The following is a 17,865-nucleotide window of genomic DNA, read 5'->3' as shown; positions in this document are numbered from 1 at the left end:
GCGTTACCCCAAAAAAGCACTGGTCGCGTGACCATGTAAAAATCATCACATCCGTCACACCCCTCAGTGTTTTCATTGTTTATATTTATTGTTTTTTTCGAGTTGATAAAAACTTATTCGTCACACCTTATCTGTCACCGCTATGTTCACGTGACTATGCATAATTCCGCATAATTCCGGCCACCAGTGCTTTTTTTTGGGGTAGCGCTAGGTAGTTGTAAAAAAACAGTTGATTATTTCTTGTTTTCTTATTTTCGAAATGTCAATTGCAAGAAATAAATTTTCTTCAGCTTTCAGGCAAAGTTTTTCATCTTTTACTTCTATTGGTAGTAGGTTTGCGAGATCAAAGTACGTATTAGAGATAAGCTTTTATATAAAGTTCGTTTTTTGTTATAAACTAATTTAATGAAAGGTCCTTTAGTCTAGTCGCACCCTTTCGTTATGCTTCTACATTATCGTCACTTAATACTTTATCTGAAGAAGAAGAAAGTATTCGCGATTCAGGTAAATCATTTTTTTTATTTTTTATTTTTAATCTATTTTTTTTATAATCCATTAAAATTCACTACATTGTAAAATCGATTTTGATTAGTCGCAAGTTTTGCAGAACATAAAATAAAACCTCTTGTGCCTAAAATGGACGAAAATGAATACCTTGACTCAGAAATTCTTAAAGGCCTTTTTGAACAAGGGGTTCGTTTATAATCATATGTTATTTTGATAGTTAATAATTATAATAATTCTAATTTTTAAATTTTACTAATATGAAGGGATTTTTTTAGCTTATGGGAATAGAAACTGAAGCCGAATATGGTGGTACTGGGAGCTCATTTCTGGCTGCTATATTGGCTGTCGAAGGTAAAATTTTATTCATTATATAGATTTTAAGTTTCGAAAGTTTAACATTTGATTGATCTATTCTAATTATACGTGTATATCTGTAAAAAGAACTTGCAAAAGTAGACCCATCTATTAGTGTTATTTGTGATGTTCAGGTAAGTTTTATTTATTTAGAAATTAATTATATTCATATCATCTAATTTATGTTGATTTTTAGAATACACTTGTTAATACATTATTTCGCAAGTATGGTAATGATTTTGTGAAAACCAAATATTTACCTCAACTTGCAACTGAAAAGGTAAGAACAACTTCTTAAGTATTTATATGTTAAAATATTAAAGTGTATTTTTTCTGTTAGGTTGGCTGCTTTTGTTTATCCGAATCTGGAGCTGGAAGTGATGCATTCGCGTTAAAAACTCGCGCTGAGAAAAAAGATGGATATTACATTCTCAATGGCTCAAAAATGTGGATCACTAATTCAGGAGAAGCCGAAATTTTTTTAGTATTCGCTAATTTAGGTAATCATCTTATTATAAGAAATGCTTATTTATAATTTAGGTAAACGTTTATTTATAATAGTTAATGATTTTCATACGATTTTTATTAGACCCTTCAAAAGGATATAAAGGAATTACATGTTTTGTAGTGGAGAAAGACATGGGAGTTAAGATTGACAAAAAAGAATCTAAGGTTGTCACTTCTTTTGGTTTTTTTTTTATATAAAATATAATTAATTCTGTATTTTGAAAATTACTTAGCTTGGTATTAGAGCTTCTTCGACTTGTACAGTGAATTTTGATGATGTCAAGGTATAGGATGATAAATAAGAAAATATATTCTATTTGGAATAATCTTATTTGAGACCAATTTATAAAATTAGGTGCCAGAGGAAAATGTATTAGGAGAAGTAGGCAAAGGTATTATTTAGTAGAAATGTCCTTTTCGATTTGATGTTTATATGATGACATATTTTTAATATTTCAAACATTAAGGCTATAAATACGCAATTGAAATTCTCAACGAAGGCCGTATTGGTATCGCCGCTCAAATGATAGGGTTATCTCAGGGGGTGTATGATTATGCTTTAGCTTATATGTTTCAGAGGAAGGCATTTAACAAATTAATTGGTGAATTCCAGGTAAGTTTATCGATGTGACTTTCTTTCAACATTCTGGTTCATCGCTAATATCTTATTTTTAAAGGGTATGCAACATCAATATGCTCAAGGTAAGATCCAATATTTTTAAACTGCTTTATAAATTAATATAATTTAATAATTATTGTAATACAAACTACAGTCGCAACTGAGATAGAAGCTTCTAGATTATTGACATACAACGCAGCTAGATTGAAACAAGAAGGGAAAGATTTTATTAAAGAAGCAGCTATGGCAAAATTATATTCTTCTCAAGTCGCCGAAAAGACTGCATCCAAAGCTATCGAATGGATGGGCGGTGTGGGGTTTACAAGGGATTTTCCAGTTGAAAAATTTTACAGGGACTCGAAGATTGGTTCTATTTATGAAGGAACCTCAAATATTCAACTATCTACAATTGCAAAATTAATAGCTCAAAAATTTAAATAATTTATTAAATACAATATGTAAAATACTAAAATACGATTAGCTTGATAAGTAAATCACGTGCTTGGATTTTTGCCGCAAATTATGTATTAATTACATCATAAAATAACTAAAGTTACTAGATTAATTTCTAGTCAAATTTAGAAAGAAATATCGATTTTACATCATAAGTGCAAGGAGTAGAAATGTTATAAATTGAACGTATTTTTGTATGTGAAAATTAAAAAAAAAATGAAAAATAAAATGGGTTTACTTTTGAGATCACGTCAAATGTTCGCAAGCACTTCTTTTATGCAATATCGTCACTTTTCCTACAAATTTTCACGTGTTTGTTTACCTGTTGGAAGGTAATAAAGAATTTAAAGAATTGTAATTTTTTATTCATGATTTTTTCAACAATTTTTATTCTGTAGTCATATGTCTGATGATCCGAAAGTTTGGAGCCAGGAAAAACAGAAAGGTTAGCGAAATAAAATGAAAATAGTACAATATTCAAAAATAATAATTACTTCTTTTGTTAAGGTAAAGGAAAAAGCCCAATTGAATCAGCTCCGGGATGGAATGAAAAATTGGCATCCGAAAGTGAAACAAGGGTAAGTTTAATGAACACTATAAATATTGCAATCTATCTATATTTATTCAAAATTATTTGTTTAAAATATAGGTCAAAGCAGATAGAAATGATAAAAACAATACAATCACTATTGAAGAACTGCAAAGACAATCAATAAGTTTAATGGAGGAACATGATCATGAACCCAAATCACAAGAACTAAAAGAACATAAGAACTAAAAGGAATGCAAGAACTAAAAGGGGAATTGTTAAAGGAATTTTTTTGTGTCATTCTCTAAAATCCCAAATGGTGTGATTATAGGGAGGTATTATATATATATATTTTTATTTTTATTTCAGAGTAAATAAAGGGTTACAAAGATATTATATAATAGAATCGAAAGTAATACGAATATAAAACTGTAAACTAAGTCATCTGAGGATAAACTTCACTCTGGTGGAAATTGTGCCTATAAACAATACTTTGAATAAATCCCGCTTACTTGTCACGTAATTTATAAATGATTATATAATTTATTAATAAAAAAGTGTTGTGAAGTTAAATTAAATAAGGAAGTTAGCAAATAGAAAAAAGAAAAATTTTAAAGTTAGTATTAACTGTTTAACAAGAGTTTTTATTGAAAAAAAAAAGTTAAAAATATAGAAATTTTTAATTTCCAAATGTACAATTATATATATATTTTGTAAATTAATATTAATTAAAAATTAAAAACATAAATCAGATAATTACAGACAATTAACTTTTATTATATTTCAGATGAATTCAAACCATCAAAGAGTCAACGCAAATTTAACAAAAAAACTATTAAAATTTGCCAACCTGAAGTTTTATTTCATATGTATCATATTATTTAAAACAGTTTCGCTATTCATGATTTGTATATTATGAGTTAAATTTGGAAGGAAAGGATAAAAACAAATAAGTGTAATTATGACGTTAAATGGAGAGAGGGAAAGAGGAGAAAGAGGAAAGGTAGTTAAGAAAGTTTAACAAAAGCCTCAATATTACATTAGTATTACATCATATCATATGATTCACACATGATACTGGCAGTATAAACGCCAGTGAAAATACATACCAATTTTATAATTTTAAGGGCAATTTAAGGCTATAATGGAAAATTTGTCAATTTCAAATAGAAATATGTTAAATATCATTGATTATTCATTTTTCCTTAAATATGGTATAAATATTTAAATATTAATTTTTTAGAAACTATTTAGAATTGAAGAAATTGCAAGTAATTTTTTATCAGAACATCGAAAACACAGGTCGAAAAGTGAAAAATAGGTATCAATCAGTCAATTAATCTAAAATATATTTAATAAACACAATATTATACATACCTTGCTTAAATGAAATCATTGATGTAATAGTAGATGAAGATTTAGAAATAAAAGAACTTAATGGTCTACTTGTATAGATCGCTTTCAAATGAGATTTTCCAATAGATTCTGGTCCAAGCAACTGTTACCAATCGATGACTGATTTTTCACTTTTCAACCTGTAAAACTTTATATATATATATATATAATTGCCATTATTTAATTTTAACATTTTTTTCTTGCATCCTTTGCAAAAAGTAAAATATTCATAATTGTAATCTTCTATCAAATTCTTGTCTTAGGCATGACGTCTATCCTAGGAATTATATAGTATGACAGGAACAGTTATATGCGAATTTCTGTCCCAGATACTAATTACGAAATAGTTGTCACGTGACTGATGTTTGCTTCTGTGTAATGTACTGTCAGATATTACCTAATATTTTAAGGGAAGGGGGGTAAATAAAGATCTTAGATTACATACAATACTATATAAGGAATTATATATAACATATCTTACCTAGGGGAGGGGGGTAAGTTCTTATATTAAAGTGATATTAGGTAATATCTGACAGTGCCCTAACTTTGTTTTATTATTTAATTTTCAATTATTTGTATTTCAAAGGATGAATTGAATGGAAGAGGTTAGAACTTGAGCAAAGAAAGTTTACTACAATAATCCTTATTAATTTTTAAATAAAGATAAATCAAAATACTGCATAATCTTTGCCTTAATTTTATAATTGAATATCTCACAATATAAAAAAGAGATATTATGATGATGACTGTAAAATTGACGTTAATGCATACAAGCAAGTTAAACTTAGGTACTTCGTAATAATAATTAGGGATGGGAACAATTCGTCCAATTCCATTTCGGTTCATCGTCAGTTCCGCTTCAGTTTCTATTAAGAAAAATATGAGCTATATATGTCAAATTAGACACAAATAGAGCATATGTTAATAAAAAAAATTTGATTGGTTAACAATTAATGTTGATCATATTTTAAACCAGTTTTTGGAACCAGTTCAGTTCATTTTTAAAATAGTTTTTGACATAAATTTTCTTTTTTTTTATTTATTGTAAAAGTATGTATTTTTCTATTCCCAATAGGATTTTTAGCTCTTATAAAGGACCTTGGATATCTCCAAAATAGGTTATAAGTCACACTTTCGGCAGATTGGCCCATTTTTCAGGGTTCAAAAAATCGATTTTGTAAATATCTCGGCATCCAGTGGTCCAATTTTGATGAACTTTTTTTTAATTATAGAGCTAAATGAGGGCTACAAAATAAAAAATGTTCATTAAAATTGAATCACTGGATGCTGAGATATTTACAAAAAACGATTTTTTGAGTTTCAGCAAAAAGTGGTGTTTTTGGTCAAAAGTCCATTATGACTTTTATATTAGATATCCGAGGCCTTTCTTATAAGTTCAAAATCCACAAAATTTGGATCAGTTCCAAAAACTGCTCAAAATTACATAATCGAACTAATCCCATCCCTAACAATAATGGATCATTGAAAAAGTAAACATTTTATTAGTATAAAGAATTATGTGCTTGAATACTATAGTACAACATGAAGAATTATTAATAAAGTTTCACTAACATCATCATATTAGTTCAGAGAGAACTTTCTTACCACTAATTACTGGAGCTTGATAACAATATTGTTTTCATCCTTTACTAAAAATGGTAATTTTTTGAAATATTTTTATTGATCTAGATACAATGGCTTTCAAAACAATTGTACAATTATTTTATAAAATTTTTAGGTATTTTTAAGATTAAAATATTAAAATAATATCAAAGTTATTTTTATAGATCTAGATACAATATAATTACAAAATAATAACAAAAATATAATAAAAACATTTTAATGTATTAAATGTATTTCAAAAAATTGGCCATTTTTAGTAAAGTACGTTTAAATAAATTGACGAAATATTGATGAAATAATAAATACTATAGCTTCTAAATAACTTATAAGGTTCTGTCAGCCATAAAACCGTTTCGTCATATAGTTTATTTAGTCCGCTGTCACCAAAAGCCTTTTAAAACTACTATAGTCAATAAGATAATCATAATCTTGTTCTTTCAAATATCCATAAGCCCCTTCACTTATATAAAGTGATTTTGACAACTTGAAGTCAGACCAGTCAATCACTAAGAGGCTGTAAAGTATAAAAGGCAATTCAGTAACATTAACCCTTAAAATAGAAGCTCCCTTATAAAGAATTTGCTCTTGGTAAGTTTCAGCATAATCCCTACCAGTTACTCTGACCCAAGAATAAGGAACTGTTACATCCTTATTGTCTTCAAAATATACCACTCCTTTAACAAAATTTCTTAGAGGAGTGTTGAACTCTAATTTTGGACAAGAAGAAATAACATTATTATTTCCCTCATAGATATTCTTTTTTTCATATTTATCAGCCAATCCGTATTGTGGATATGCGACACTTAAAGCTATGATTTTAGACTTGGGAGATAATAAAAATCCAATCTTTTCTCTCTCTTTAATTATTGTACTAATTACTTCTGACATTCTTGGATGAGAATTGAAATCACTTTGTTTTCTTATCATAAAAACTACTCCTGAGTAAGAATTTAATTTTCTTAACAATTCTTTGTAATAATCAATATGTTTATCAATTTCTTTAGTATAAGAAAGACTTTTTTGATATTTTATATTATTAAAAGAATGTTCTTTGGAGATTGCGATATCTACTAACTCTAATATAACTTTTACGTTTTTGCCTTCTGTTGGGCCAACGAAAAAGCAAGTAAAAAAGTAACTATTATGCCAAAATGTGGAGAACCATTTGGTTGTGCTTCTATACTTATTCTCACATCAGACTTAGGAACGTGCTCTAAAATGTAATCAATATATTTTTCTTTGAATACGTAGGAACCACCTCCTAATGGATGATGAACTATATTATCATGTAATATATTTATGATCAGTATAATTCTATTTGTTTCTCTATAATAAATTAATAATATCATTTATTAACTTGGGATAATGACTAATAAAAGTATACTTTTGCAGGAGAGATATATTATATTTACTTTTTAATTGCTTAGAGTCTATTAGGTTAACCAATTTATATAGATGATTAATTTTATAAGCAAACTTGGATACTTTAAGACCCTGATTAAAATCTTTATTTCTAAGACCTTCCTCTAATATTTTGTTAGGATATTCAACAGCTTTATCGATTTTGGCAATATAAATAAACTAAGCAACTGGTTGTCTAACATATATCCACAATCTTTTCATTTCTTCACTTAGTTTATATTTTCTAAATTCGTAGATTTTTTTTCTTTTTTCAATAGGTTGAGCAAATTGTTCATCAAGACTTATTATTATATCAGATTTATTATTAACAATATAACTTTGTTTTTTAATATTTGCTTTTTGACTAATCTTTTCATTATCATTCATTTTTTCATTTTTTTGGAGATACAGATACGCAAGTATGACTGATCTTTCAATTCACTGGTAGGTTAACATATGTTAGCTGCCCTTGTATGATGCAATCAGATAACGTCACGTACATAAATGATAAAATGATCAAGGTCACCCACATCATTTGGAAGTTGAGACCTCGTCATAGTGGTTAAACAGAGAGAAGTTAAATAATAAACTATATAAAAAATGAATTTACATTTGATTTTAATCACAGATTTCATCTTAATTTTATACTATACTACCTGGAAATAACTAAGGACCAGCGATAATTGTTATGAAAATATTCAAGTTTTTTTTTTAAATAATTAGCATGTCTTTTATGTAATAAGTAAAATTAATCATCGAATTGAATTGCACTTACTCTAAAAATTTCATGAACTTCTGAAAAAAATTGATTGCTATATTTTATGGTTATTAAATAAATCGAATTTTTAATAAAAAGTATTTAGGTATAATATAACATGCTTCATTTTTTTTAAACAAAATTATTTATCAGAGTATCATCAAAATCAATGAGATAACCAACTTTTTTTTATTGTAATGAGAATTCAAAGATCAATAATTTGTTTTTTAATTAATATTTTGTAAATAACTAATAAATACCAATCATCTTTGTTAAATGTGTGCAACTTACAGACTGTTTTTTTATTTTGATAATACTTTGCAGTAATATGTTACAAACTTTGATAAATAACTTAATTTAAAATAAAACATAATAAACAAATTTTTTAATGTTATATTATACCTAAATACTTTCACTAAAATCTGATTTATTTAATAGAAAATTTCTTAATTTACACAAGGTGTTCATACATGTATTACGTAACTTTATTAAAAAGTTATGTAAAAAAAATTTTTTAATAAATATAATTTTAAAAGGAACATGCAATATGCATATTTTTGTCTGTTCTGCAAGTTTACTTAAAGTGTCAAAGTTGCCAATTTTGATTATTTAACAAATTCTTTTTTTTCCCTAATTTTATTAAATTTAATTTTGCCCAACATTAAATGATCAGTATAGGAAATTTACTTTTTTGGAAACCCATGTTTGAACACTTTGTGTACAAATAGAAAGCACCTATTTAATAAACCATAAAATATAGCAATCAATTTTTTATTAATTCAACAATCAATTTTACTTATTACAAAAAAAACTTTATATAAAAGCTGGTTCTTTACTTTTTTTTGAGCAGTATACATTTTATCATTTTTTTTACAAATAAAGTATATAAGCATTTATTTATTATGAAAATTTTATACAATAAATTTTTGAACTGAAACTTATTATAAACTTTTTCAAATACACTTTATACTTATTGAATGATGTTTAATAGTAATTTTTTGTTAATTTTTATTAAATAAATTACATTTTTTTTATAAATTTTATATTTATCTTTTTTAATTTATGATATACTAGCACATTTTAGTTAAATACAGTTTGCGAAAAAAATAATCAGAATTTAATCAGAATTACAAAAAGTGTAAAGAATAAAAAACTAGTGATTAGAATTTCTTCAAATTTTGCAAATTTGTTGTCAAATATATAAACCATGATGGTACTTGATCATCCTGATTCTAACTCTTCACAGCCGCCTCCTATACCTCAAAACAGTCCTTCTATCCAGTCTATACCTTCAATTTCTATTCCATCTCAACATTTGCTTGATGATTCTCAGGTGCCTTCTGGTTTGATCCCAAACAATTTGCTTTCAACAAATGTTTCCTCTCCCTGTATCGAAGCACATGATCATGAAGCTCAAGAACTCCACTCTGTTTATGCTAATATTAATTCAAAGCTCGATACACTCACCACTTACATTGGTCGCTTTATTGATTCTATTACTTGTGATAGATCTACCATGGAAGGAGTCTTTGACGCTTCTTCCAAATAATTCTATATTCTCTACACCCCGTAATTTCTACATTGTGACTTAATGATTAACAACAATATTAATTATGATTCCTTTGTGCATAATCTGCCCAATCCTGTAGATTTAGAATTAGACAATAGTGTTTTAGAACAATCTTTTATTACTCCTCAATTATCTGCCCCTACTTCTTCCCTTTCCTTTAATATTGCTACTTTTAACGTCAATGGCCTCATATCATGGCCAAACTAAAATAACTGAAATATCAAATTTTTTCAATTTGAACAACATTTCTTTTTGTGGTGTCATAGACACTCATATGTTGGCAGAACTTGTACTAAAAAACCTATCATCGAAAACCAGAGAAGCTGGCGGCCAACCCTAACTTCTTGAAAAAAAAGACCTATCTACAAGCACGTCCACTAATAGACAGGAGAACACACTAGGTAAAAAAAAAACAAAAGTGGAGAGAACAAGTTCCCTTTCCAAGAAATTGTGGTACTAAACATAAATTGATTTGGTTATGCTAATATCAAGTACAAATTAGTAGAAATAATTAAATTCTATTAATACTACTACCACCCTTCGCCTTCTTGTTCAAATTGTCCGATTTCTCAGATGCTTTCATTTTCTGGCCCAGGGGTTTCTTCAACTTATTAATTGTATTAGGAGCTTTGGATGAGGATTTATCATCCTTCTTCCTCCAGAATGGTCTTTGGTTGAGGGCACTTTCTTTAGGTTAGGCGTAGAGTGTTGACACCATGACAACTTGATCCCTTCCAAGCTTAAAACTTGATGGTAATCTAAGACCTTGTGTACAGCCTCCCATTTCTCAAAATATCCAACAAGCTTCCTCTTACCTTTACCTGTTTGTATAATCTTAAACGACTTGGCCCCAAGTTCGCATAAGTAAGTAGTAGGTTTTCAATCATTCCACAAGGTGCATGTAGTAACTTCTTCCGGAATGTCATAAACTACAGCCTGGAATTTCTCTCTTTATTTTCTTTCACAGAGACTCCAATTTGTGGGGAACCATCGCACTGGTGTAATACCTCCTAAATTCATAGCCCAATTATTATTGAACTGTGGCAAGGAAAATGAGGACAACGCAATGCTATTTTGACCCTAAGGGTCGCTGTCTTTTTATCAAGAGCATAATAGAGTTGTCCCAAAGTTTAAGTTCTGCTGCTATCTTTTCAGTAGACCAGGTATATGGAATGTCGTATACTTTTATATCGCGGATACGTTCCTTTTCTTCTGGACTTGATACTTCATATCCTGTCAGTACTTCAATCACGGTGGGTGTGGATATTTGTTAGCTGGTGATTTCTTCTTCCGGTAATTTTTACCTTTCAATGTTGATTGGTTATTAACTTGTTTATCATCTGTGACACATGTGGATTTGTTTATCTCTTCTTTCCGTAGAATTTTGGTTGTAACAAGTTGATCAACAGGAGTCATTACCACATCAGGTAATTCATGCTGTGATATTGGAACTGGATTTGGTGTAGGCATTATTGGCGTATTTTCTATTATATCATCTGTGTCACAATCTCTGGCTTGATCATCCAAATCATCCAAATTGGATAGACCTAATGCTTCTTCTTTGTTATTGTAAAGCGCCATTTTATAGGCATTCCACCCTGCAGCCACAGCATAAGAGGCTATAGATATTATTAACGAAAGAGTTATAGGTTGTATATTTGTTGCCTTGGACTGTTCGGCAAAGTATTTCAGGTTGGCACCATCGCCGAAAGTAGTCATCAGAAGGGTAGCTTTATCTAAAGTACCATTACCAGACTTAGAAAACATTGTCTGTAGAAATCCATTTTCAATGAAGTTTGCTAAAGCCATTTTAGCACAGTCAAAAAATATTTCAGACATAGTGTCGGCTATCTGGAAGTGATAATAGGTGAAATTTCGGTCTTTCCAGGCATTTTAATAAAAATTTTATAATAAAAGAACGAATTTTTTAAAAAAATTTTTGCAAAAATTTTTCGTAAAAATATGTATTCGGAAAAGAGTTTTTTTTTCCTTCCAAACGTATGAAATTTTTGGCCAGGCGCATCACTGATTATACAGTTATCAGCTCTGACTTAGATACTTCCCATCATGCGTGAGCTTTGGGAGGTGTCTCTTTATTTGTTCACAGCTCTTTGACCTCTCATATTCAAACTTATCAATCACACTCATCCCATATTCTTTCAGTAGACTTGTACTTTAAAGACTTTAAAGGCTCTGTTAAGCTGCGAATCTTTGTGGTTTACATACCTCCAACTAATAATCCTGCTCTTAGATCTCAAACTATCACACATCTTATAAAACTCTTGGACAATGCCCATAGTACCAATTTTATCACGCTGTTTGTGGAGATTTTAATATGCATTTGGATAAATATTATCCCATTTTTATTAATCAATCACAGACCGCCTCCAAATATATGTACAAATTAATGTACTATCTGCTTTCAAGGAGTATACTCCTCACAATTTTTCTGATTATCTAGAAACTTACCACCAAAAAGACTTAATTACCCGTATAGATTATATTTGGTCTTGTCCTATGCTCAAGAGCTATACACTTACTGCTTCGATCTTTGATGCTCATGATATTTGTACCTCTAACCATAATCCAGTTATCTCCTATTTTGATGCATCATTGATCTTGTCTTTTACCAAACAAGCTCGTGTTAAACAGCTTAAACGTAATCGTCATGTTTTTAAGCTGGATTCTGTTTCTACCTCTCAATGGTGATGTTACGTTGTCTACTTTCACTTCTTGGCATATAAACCGCAAATGCGAATTTCTCCATTCCCAGATCATCAAAGCTGTGATGAAGACCCTCCCCAATAGTCAGGTCTCCAATCAATATACTCTCAAGGTTCTGAAAGATTTGGGTTTGCTTACCCAAGATTACCATTTCGTTGCTAAAGTTACTGCTACAATACAGTTTTTTACCAGACGGCCTGAAGATTTTTCTTTTGATTATGAATCTAAGTGGTCTCATTATCTCCCGCGTCTCATTGCCATCTTCATCTGCTATAGAAATATTTTTATAGATGCTCCTCCTTTGCCGGATTTACTGGCTTTTTGCACTTCTGATTCCTTTACTTCTCTATACTCTTCTCTCTTTGACTTGCATGTTTTGAAAGAAAGAGAATTCCAAGAAGTGTCTATTACTGCCCATATTGATAGGCGTAATGATAACTTTGAGTCTGATATTTCTTCCTTATCGACTCGGCCCTATCTCGAACTAGGAGACATATAGTTTTGGATTGTGAAAGACATTATGTCTGAAACTATTAATCATTTTCAAAATTATGTTCCTATTAATTTACCTTTCACCATTGAACCTTCAGCTTTATCTGAATGCTGGGCTAATGCCATAGCTTCAGTTGATGCTTCAATCTATGATTCTTTATTGGATCCACTTTCTATGGATGAATGGCAAGCTACTATTGCCTCCATGCCTAATGACAAAGCTCCCGGTCCATCTATGATCTCGTATGAGATGCTGAAATATTTAGGACCACATGCTTTCTCTTTATTATTAAATTTGATTAATTCCTGTTTTGGTACTGCTGATATTCCAGACTTATGGCGGCAAGCTATGGTCTTTCCTATTCCCAAGCCCTATAAATGGAAATGCCAACTTAAAAACACCAGACCTATCACCTTATTGGAAGTTATTCGTAAAACAATGATCAAACTGCTGTACAATTGCCTTGCTCCAGTCTTAGCCAAACATCATGTGTTGCAAGGTGGCAATTTTGCCGGTCTGCCTGGTTTCTGTCACGATCCTATATCATGTTAGAATCTATTATCCATGATTCTGTGGTTAATAATAATCCCTTATGGATCTTATCCCAAGACATATCAAAAGCCTTCGATTCTGTGGATCTTAATATGCTTAAATTTGCACTGGAACACCTAAAGCTCCCTGGTGCTCTACTTAAGATTCTATTATCTTTATTTATTAATAGGTCTAATCAGGTTGCTACTGCTAATGGGCCTACTCCTCACTGGTCAAAATCATTTTTTTCGGCATTAATACCTTTCGTCAAAAGTTCGTCATCATCATCACGTGATTCGTCACCCATTTGGCTAATTATAAATTTGGAAAAATTTCAGCATAAATTAACTGGTTGATTTTTGGTCAATTTTTGGTTGAGCTGTAACATAAAAAAATCCATAAATCGACCAATACTTCTTTTTTATCGATTTTTATTAATAACAACGATCGACTTAAAACTTTTTTGACAATTTTTAACCGATTTTTTAATTAAAGCTGATTGCAAAATTGTAAGACCACCCTATAACTTTTTAATTTGAAAATTTGATATTTTCAATTTTTCAAAAACCAGTAAAAATAGAAATATATCATATGATTCAATATAAATAAATTACTTTAAAATCTTTATTAATTTTAAGGAGTTAAAGTTATTAAAATAGGTATTTAAACTTGCTTTTTTACTAATTCTTGAAAAATTCAAAATATCAAATTTTCAAATTGAAAATCATAGGGTGGTCATACAATTTTGCAATCAGCTGTAATTAATATCAATAAATAATAATGACATATAAGTAAAATAAGAAAACACTGAAGTTAAAGATTATTGTAAATCAATTTATTCGTATTATTTATTATTAAATAACCAATTCCATAAAATTTGTTAAACAATTATTGTAAAGAAAAATTCTGTAAATTACCATATTCAGTTGCGTTGCGGTTAGAAGAAATTTTATATTTAGCGTTGTGTACTGGAATAATACAATCCCTACTTTCAGGAAAAAAATCTGGTTTTCATAATTCAATATTGCATGTTTCTGTTTCTTTGGTATCATCAATACTAAAATGATACCGAATATTTGCTATGTCTGCTGGTCGGTACTACCTAATAAAAGCCAAATAATGCTCAGTAGGTCCATTTGGCAAGTCAATTTCATGCTTGGACTTGTCCAGGATAATGATCGACTTCTCCATCAATCGTTATGAATTTGGCTAATACATATGAACTTTTTATGTGTCAAAATGACAACGCGGAGCCAAACATCTCAGATCCAATACGATATCTTCCAAATTTATCCATTTTTACATGAATAGTTATCACATCTTGCTCTATAGCATCAGATGGTTTTCGGAAATTATACATTTCATATGTAGCAATATAATAATCGATCATTAAATCAAGCAGGATATTTTTTGAATTTAGCCAAAACCTTTCCATTTTATCTGAAGCAAATTGGTCATTTTCTGATAGTGATCCAATAATAGGATGATTTTTAAGACCTTTCATATGAGCGCTAGAAGTAATGATATCTCTGATTCAGTTATCATTCATTAATCGACACATTAGTTCTGGTTCAATTTTGCTGTTACTGTTCGGTAATGATCCTAAGAGTTGTATTTAAAAGAAAATTTAAAACCAATAATAATAATAATAATAATAATAATAATAATAATAGTGTATCTTACCGAGTATTCCATTCATGCGTTTGAATGAAAAACACCAGAATGCATACAATAGCCAAAATCATGACAACATTTGGACAAATGAAGCGAGAGATGGAGATTCAGCATAATTTTATTCCTGCCATACTGTACCAAAAAAAAATTACAATTTATATTAATTTAAACTTTAAAATATAAATAACATGAATAGTGAAATACTTAGAGAACGTCAAAAAATACTTTCAGGCTGACCATCAACAAACTTATCGTGAGCGAAAAAGGAGAATTGAAAAAGAAAATACAGCATCATCAAAAAGAACAAAAGAAGTTACTGATGAAATTATTGAATTATTACTAATTCCAAAAGCACATATAAATGTAATGAGTGTGGAGCTATGATGTGGTTAGATGAAAGAATTAATAAATCAGTAAAATTACCAGTATTTAGTATTTGCTGTGCAAAAGGCAAAGTAATACTTCCTTTTCTTCAAGAATTACCATTACCTCTTAATACACTTCTTACTGGAACTGATCCACGCTTATGTACATTTAGACAAAATATTAGAATGTATAATTCTGCTTTATCTTCTACATCAATAGGAGCGAAAATTGACTGGTACCAGTGGTATTTATACTTTTCGTATTAGATTAAGAGAGTTCTTTTATTTAAAATTTCGCGTGGGCAATACAATAGTTAATTTTTCTGTGCCAATATTTTTTGAACGTGAGGATAATTTTTTGGATAATCTCTTGAATTTATTCGTAAAATTTGCCCATTTATTGAATATTTATCACTTGCATGGAGAAATGTATCATAGAATTGGTTCTTTATCACCCAATTCTGAAACCCAACCTCAATTTGCTCAAATATATATTTATGATACTGATCATGAAATACAAAATAAATTAAATATAATGCCTGGACTTGATCCAATGATTCTTGGAGAATTACAACAAATGTTACATGATATTAATCCATATGTTAATCAATTTCGTCAAGCTGGAAATTTGTTAAAACATAATCCTTCATTAGATTTAAAATTAGTAATTACTAATAATAGAACAAAGGATCCTCAACGTTATAATACTCCAAATGCATCAGAAGTTGCAGCTATTATGATAGGTAATGGACAAGAAATAGAACACCAAAATCGAGATATTGTATTACAACCACATGAAGGTAATATAAAGCAGATTTCAGAACTACATTGTGCTTATACACCACTTCATTATGTTCTTATGTTTCCTAGAGGTGAAGATGGATGGCATCCTAAAATACCTATATATAATAAGAATGATAATATTTCTATACATGGTAATAATAATGAAGTATTAGAAATTTATAGTGATAATGATGAAACAGATGAAAAATATGTTACTGCAATGAATTATTTTGCCTATCGACTTCAAATTGGTCATCCTAATGAAGCAACAACTTTACATTATTTTGGTTGACTTTTTCAACAATGGATTGTTGATATGTATACAATAGTAGAACATACACGTCTTAATTATTTAAGATTTAATCAAAAACAAATGCGTGCAGAATTATATAATGGAATTCAAGATGCAATGATTTCAGGTGATAGAACAACAAATGTAGGACAACGAATTATATTACCATCAAGTTTTACTGGAGGTCCTCGACAAATGCATAAATTATATCAAGATGCAATGGCTATTGTACGAGTATTTGGAAAACCTGATTTATTTATTACAATAACTTGCAATCCAAAATGGCCTGAAATTCAAAATGCTCTTCTTTTGGGTCAAACTGCACAAGATCATCCTGATTTAATTAGTCGTGTTTTTAATATGAAATTAAAAGCAATATTTAATGATATTTTAAAAGAAGATATTTTTGGAAAAGTATTAGCTTATTTATATACAATAGAATTTCAAAAACGTGGATTACCACATGCTCATGTTCTTCTTATTCTTGCTCAACCTTATAAACCTAAAACTGTTGCAGATTATGATGCAATTATATCAGCTGAAATTCCTAATAAAAATAGTAATCCTGATACATTTAACACTGTTAAGCAAACAATGATGCATGGACCATGTGGTATACTTAATTTAAATGCTCCATGTATGAAAGATGGAAAATGCTCTAAAAGATATCCACGAAATTTTCAGGAAAATACTATAGAAAATGAAGATGGTTATCCTATTTATAGACGAAGAAATAACAATCAAACTATAGAAGTAAATAAAATTAAGTTAGATAATCGTTGGGTAGTACTATATAATCCTTATCTTACAACCAAATATAATTGTGGAAATTTGTTCATCAATTACTGCTATAAAATATCTTTTTAAATATGTATACAAAGGTCATGATCATGCTACTGTAGAAATTGTGAATGATGAAATAAATTTATATCTTGATGCTCGCTATATTTCAGCATCAGAAGCTTCATGGAGAATATTTCATTATCGTTTACATAATGAAAAACCTGATGTTATACAATTATGTGTTCATCTTCCAGGTCAATATAGAGTATTATTTCAAGATAATGAATGGTTAGAAGATATAATTAAATGTTCTACTATAGAAAAATCTACTCTTACTGCATGGTTTGATGCTAATACTAAATATCCAAATGCAAAACAAACTACATATGCAGATTTTCCTATTCAATGGGTTTATAATAATCAAACTAAAATTTGGAAACCAAGACAAAGAGGTGATTCTATTGGTCGTATGAATTTTGTTCATCCTGCAGCAGGTGATCGATAG

The 17,865-nt window shown here is 29.3% G+C and overlaps 6 protein-coding genes across 6 annotated transcripts; 5 read left to right on the top strand and 1 right to left on the bottom strand.

The window, feature by feature from the left end:
* Window positions 1–259: 259 nt before the first annotated feature.
* OCT59_014547 (uncharacterized protein) lies at window positions 260–2,428 on the top strand (the record flags this gene model as incomplete). Its single annotated transcript, XM_025312318.2, has 13 exons — window positions 260–348; window positions 422–504; window positions 593–693; window positions 783–858; window positions 949–995; window positions 1,058–1,141; window positions 1,202–1,361; window positions 1,451–1,533; window positions 1,602–1,652; window positions 1,724–1,760; window positions 1,836–1,981; window positions 2,046–2,070; window positions 2,142–2,428. 13 exons carry the CDS (start codon window positions 260–262, stop codon window positions 2,426–2,428), a joined length of 1,269 nt encoding a protein of 422 aa, XP_025190188.1.
* Window positions 2,429–2,548: 120 nt separating this feature from the next.
* Window positions 2,549–3,506, top strand: OCT59_014546 (uncharacterized protein). The gene is made up of 4 exons (XM_025312319.2): window positions 2,549–2,772; window positions 2,839–2,885; window positions 2,948–3,018; window positions 3,090–3,506. The coding sequence occupies exons 1-4, from the start codon at window positions 2,657–2,659 to the stop codon at window positions 3,216–3,218; spliced, it is 363 nt and encodes a 120-aa protein (XP_025190189.1). The 5' UTR covers window positions 2,549–2,656; the 3' UTR covers window positions 3,219–3,506.
* Window positions 3,507–6,356: 2,850 nt separating this feature from the next.
* Window positions 6,357–7,775, bottom strand: OCT59_014545 (uncharacterized protein; the record flags this gene model as incomplete). Its single annotated transcript, XM_066150097.1, has 4 exons — window positions 6,357–7,002; window positions 7,080–7,263; window positions 7,400–7,540; window positions 7,619–7,775. The coding sequence occupies 4 exons, from the start codon at window positions 7,773–7,775 to the stop codon at window positions 6,357–6,359; spliced, it is 1,128 nt and encodes a 375-aa protein (XP_066002302.1).
* Window positions 7,776–9,352: 1,577 nt separating this feature from the next.
* On the top strand, window positions 9,353–9,694 carry OCT59_014544 (uncharacterized protein; the record flags this gene model as incomplete). Its single annotated transcript, XM_025323735.1, has 1 exon — window positions 9,353–9,694. The coding sequence occupies one exon, from the start codon at window positions 9,353–9,355 to the stop codon at window positions 9,692–9,694; it is 342 nt and encodes a 113-aa protein (XP_025190191.1).
* Window positions 9,695–15,517: 5,823 nt separating this feature from the next.
* OCT59_014543 (uncharacterized protein) lies at window positions 15,518–16,577 on the top strand (the record flags this gene model as incomplete). The annotated part of the gene is made up of 2 exons (XM_066150096.1): window positions 15,518–15,690; window positions 15,941–16,577. The coding sequence occupies 2 exons, from the start codon at window positions 15,518–15,520 to the stop codon at window positions 16,575–16,577; spliced, it is 810 nt and encodes a 269-aa protein (XP_066002301.1).
* Window positions 16,578–16,658: 81 nt separating this feature from the next.
* On the top strand, window positions 16,659–17,865 carry OCT59_014542 (uncharacterized protein; the record flags this gene model as incomplete). The annotated part of the gene is made up of 2 exons (XM_066150095.1): window positions 16,659–16,761; window positions 17,531–17,865. The coding sequence occupies 2 exons, from the start codon at window positions 16,659–16,661 to the stop codon at window positions 17,863–17,865; spliced, it is 438 nt and encodes a 145-aa protein (XP_066002300.1).

Source organism: Rhizophagus irregularis, chromosome 22 (genome assembly GCF_026210795.1).
Source record: "Rhizophagus irregularis chromosome 22, complete sequence".
In the NCBI taxonomy this organism is placed as follows: Eukaryota; Fungi; Glomeromycota; class Glomeromycetes; order Glomerales; family Glomeraceae; genus Rhizophagus; species Rhizophagus irregularis.
Note: the sequence above shows the minus strand (reverse complement) of the source record. Positions and strands in the feature narration are given on the sequence as shown.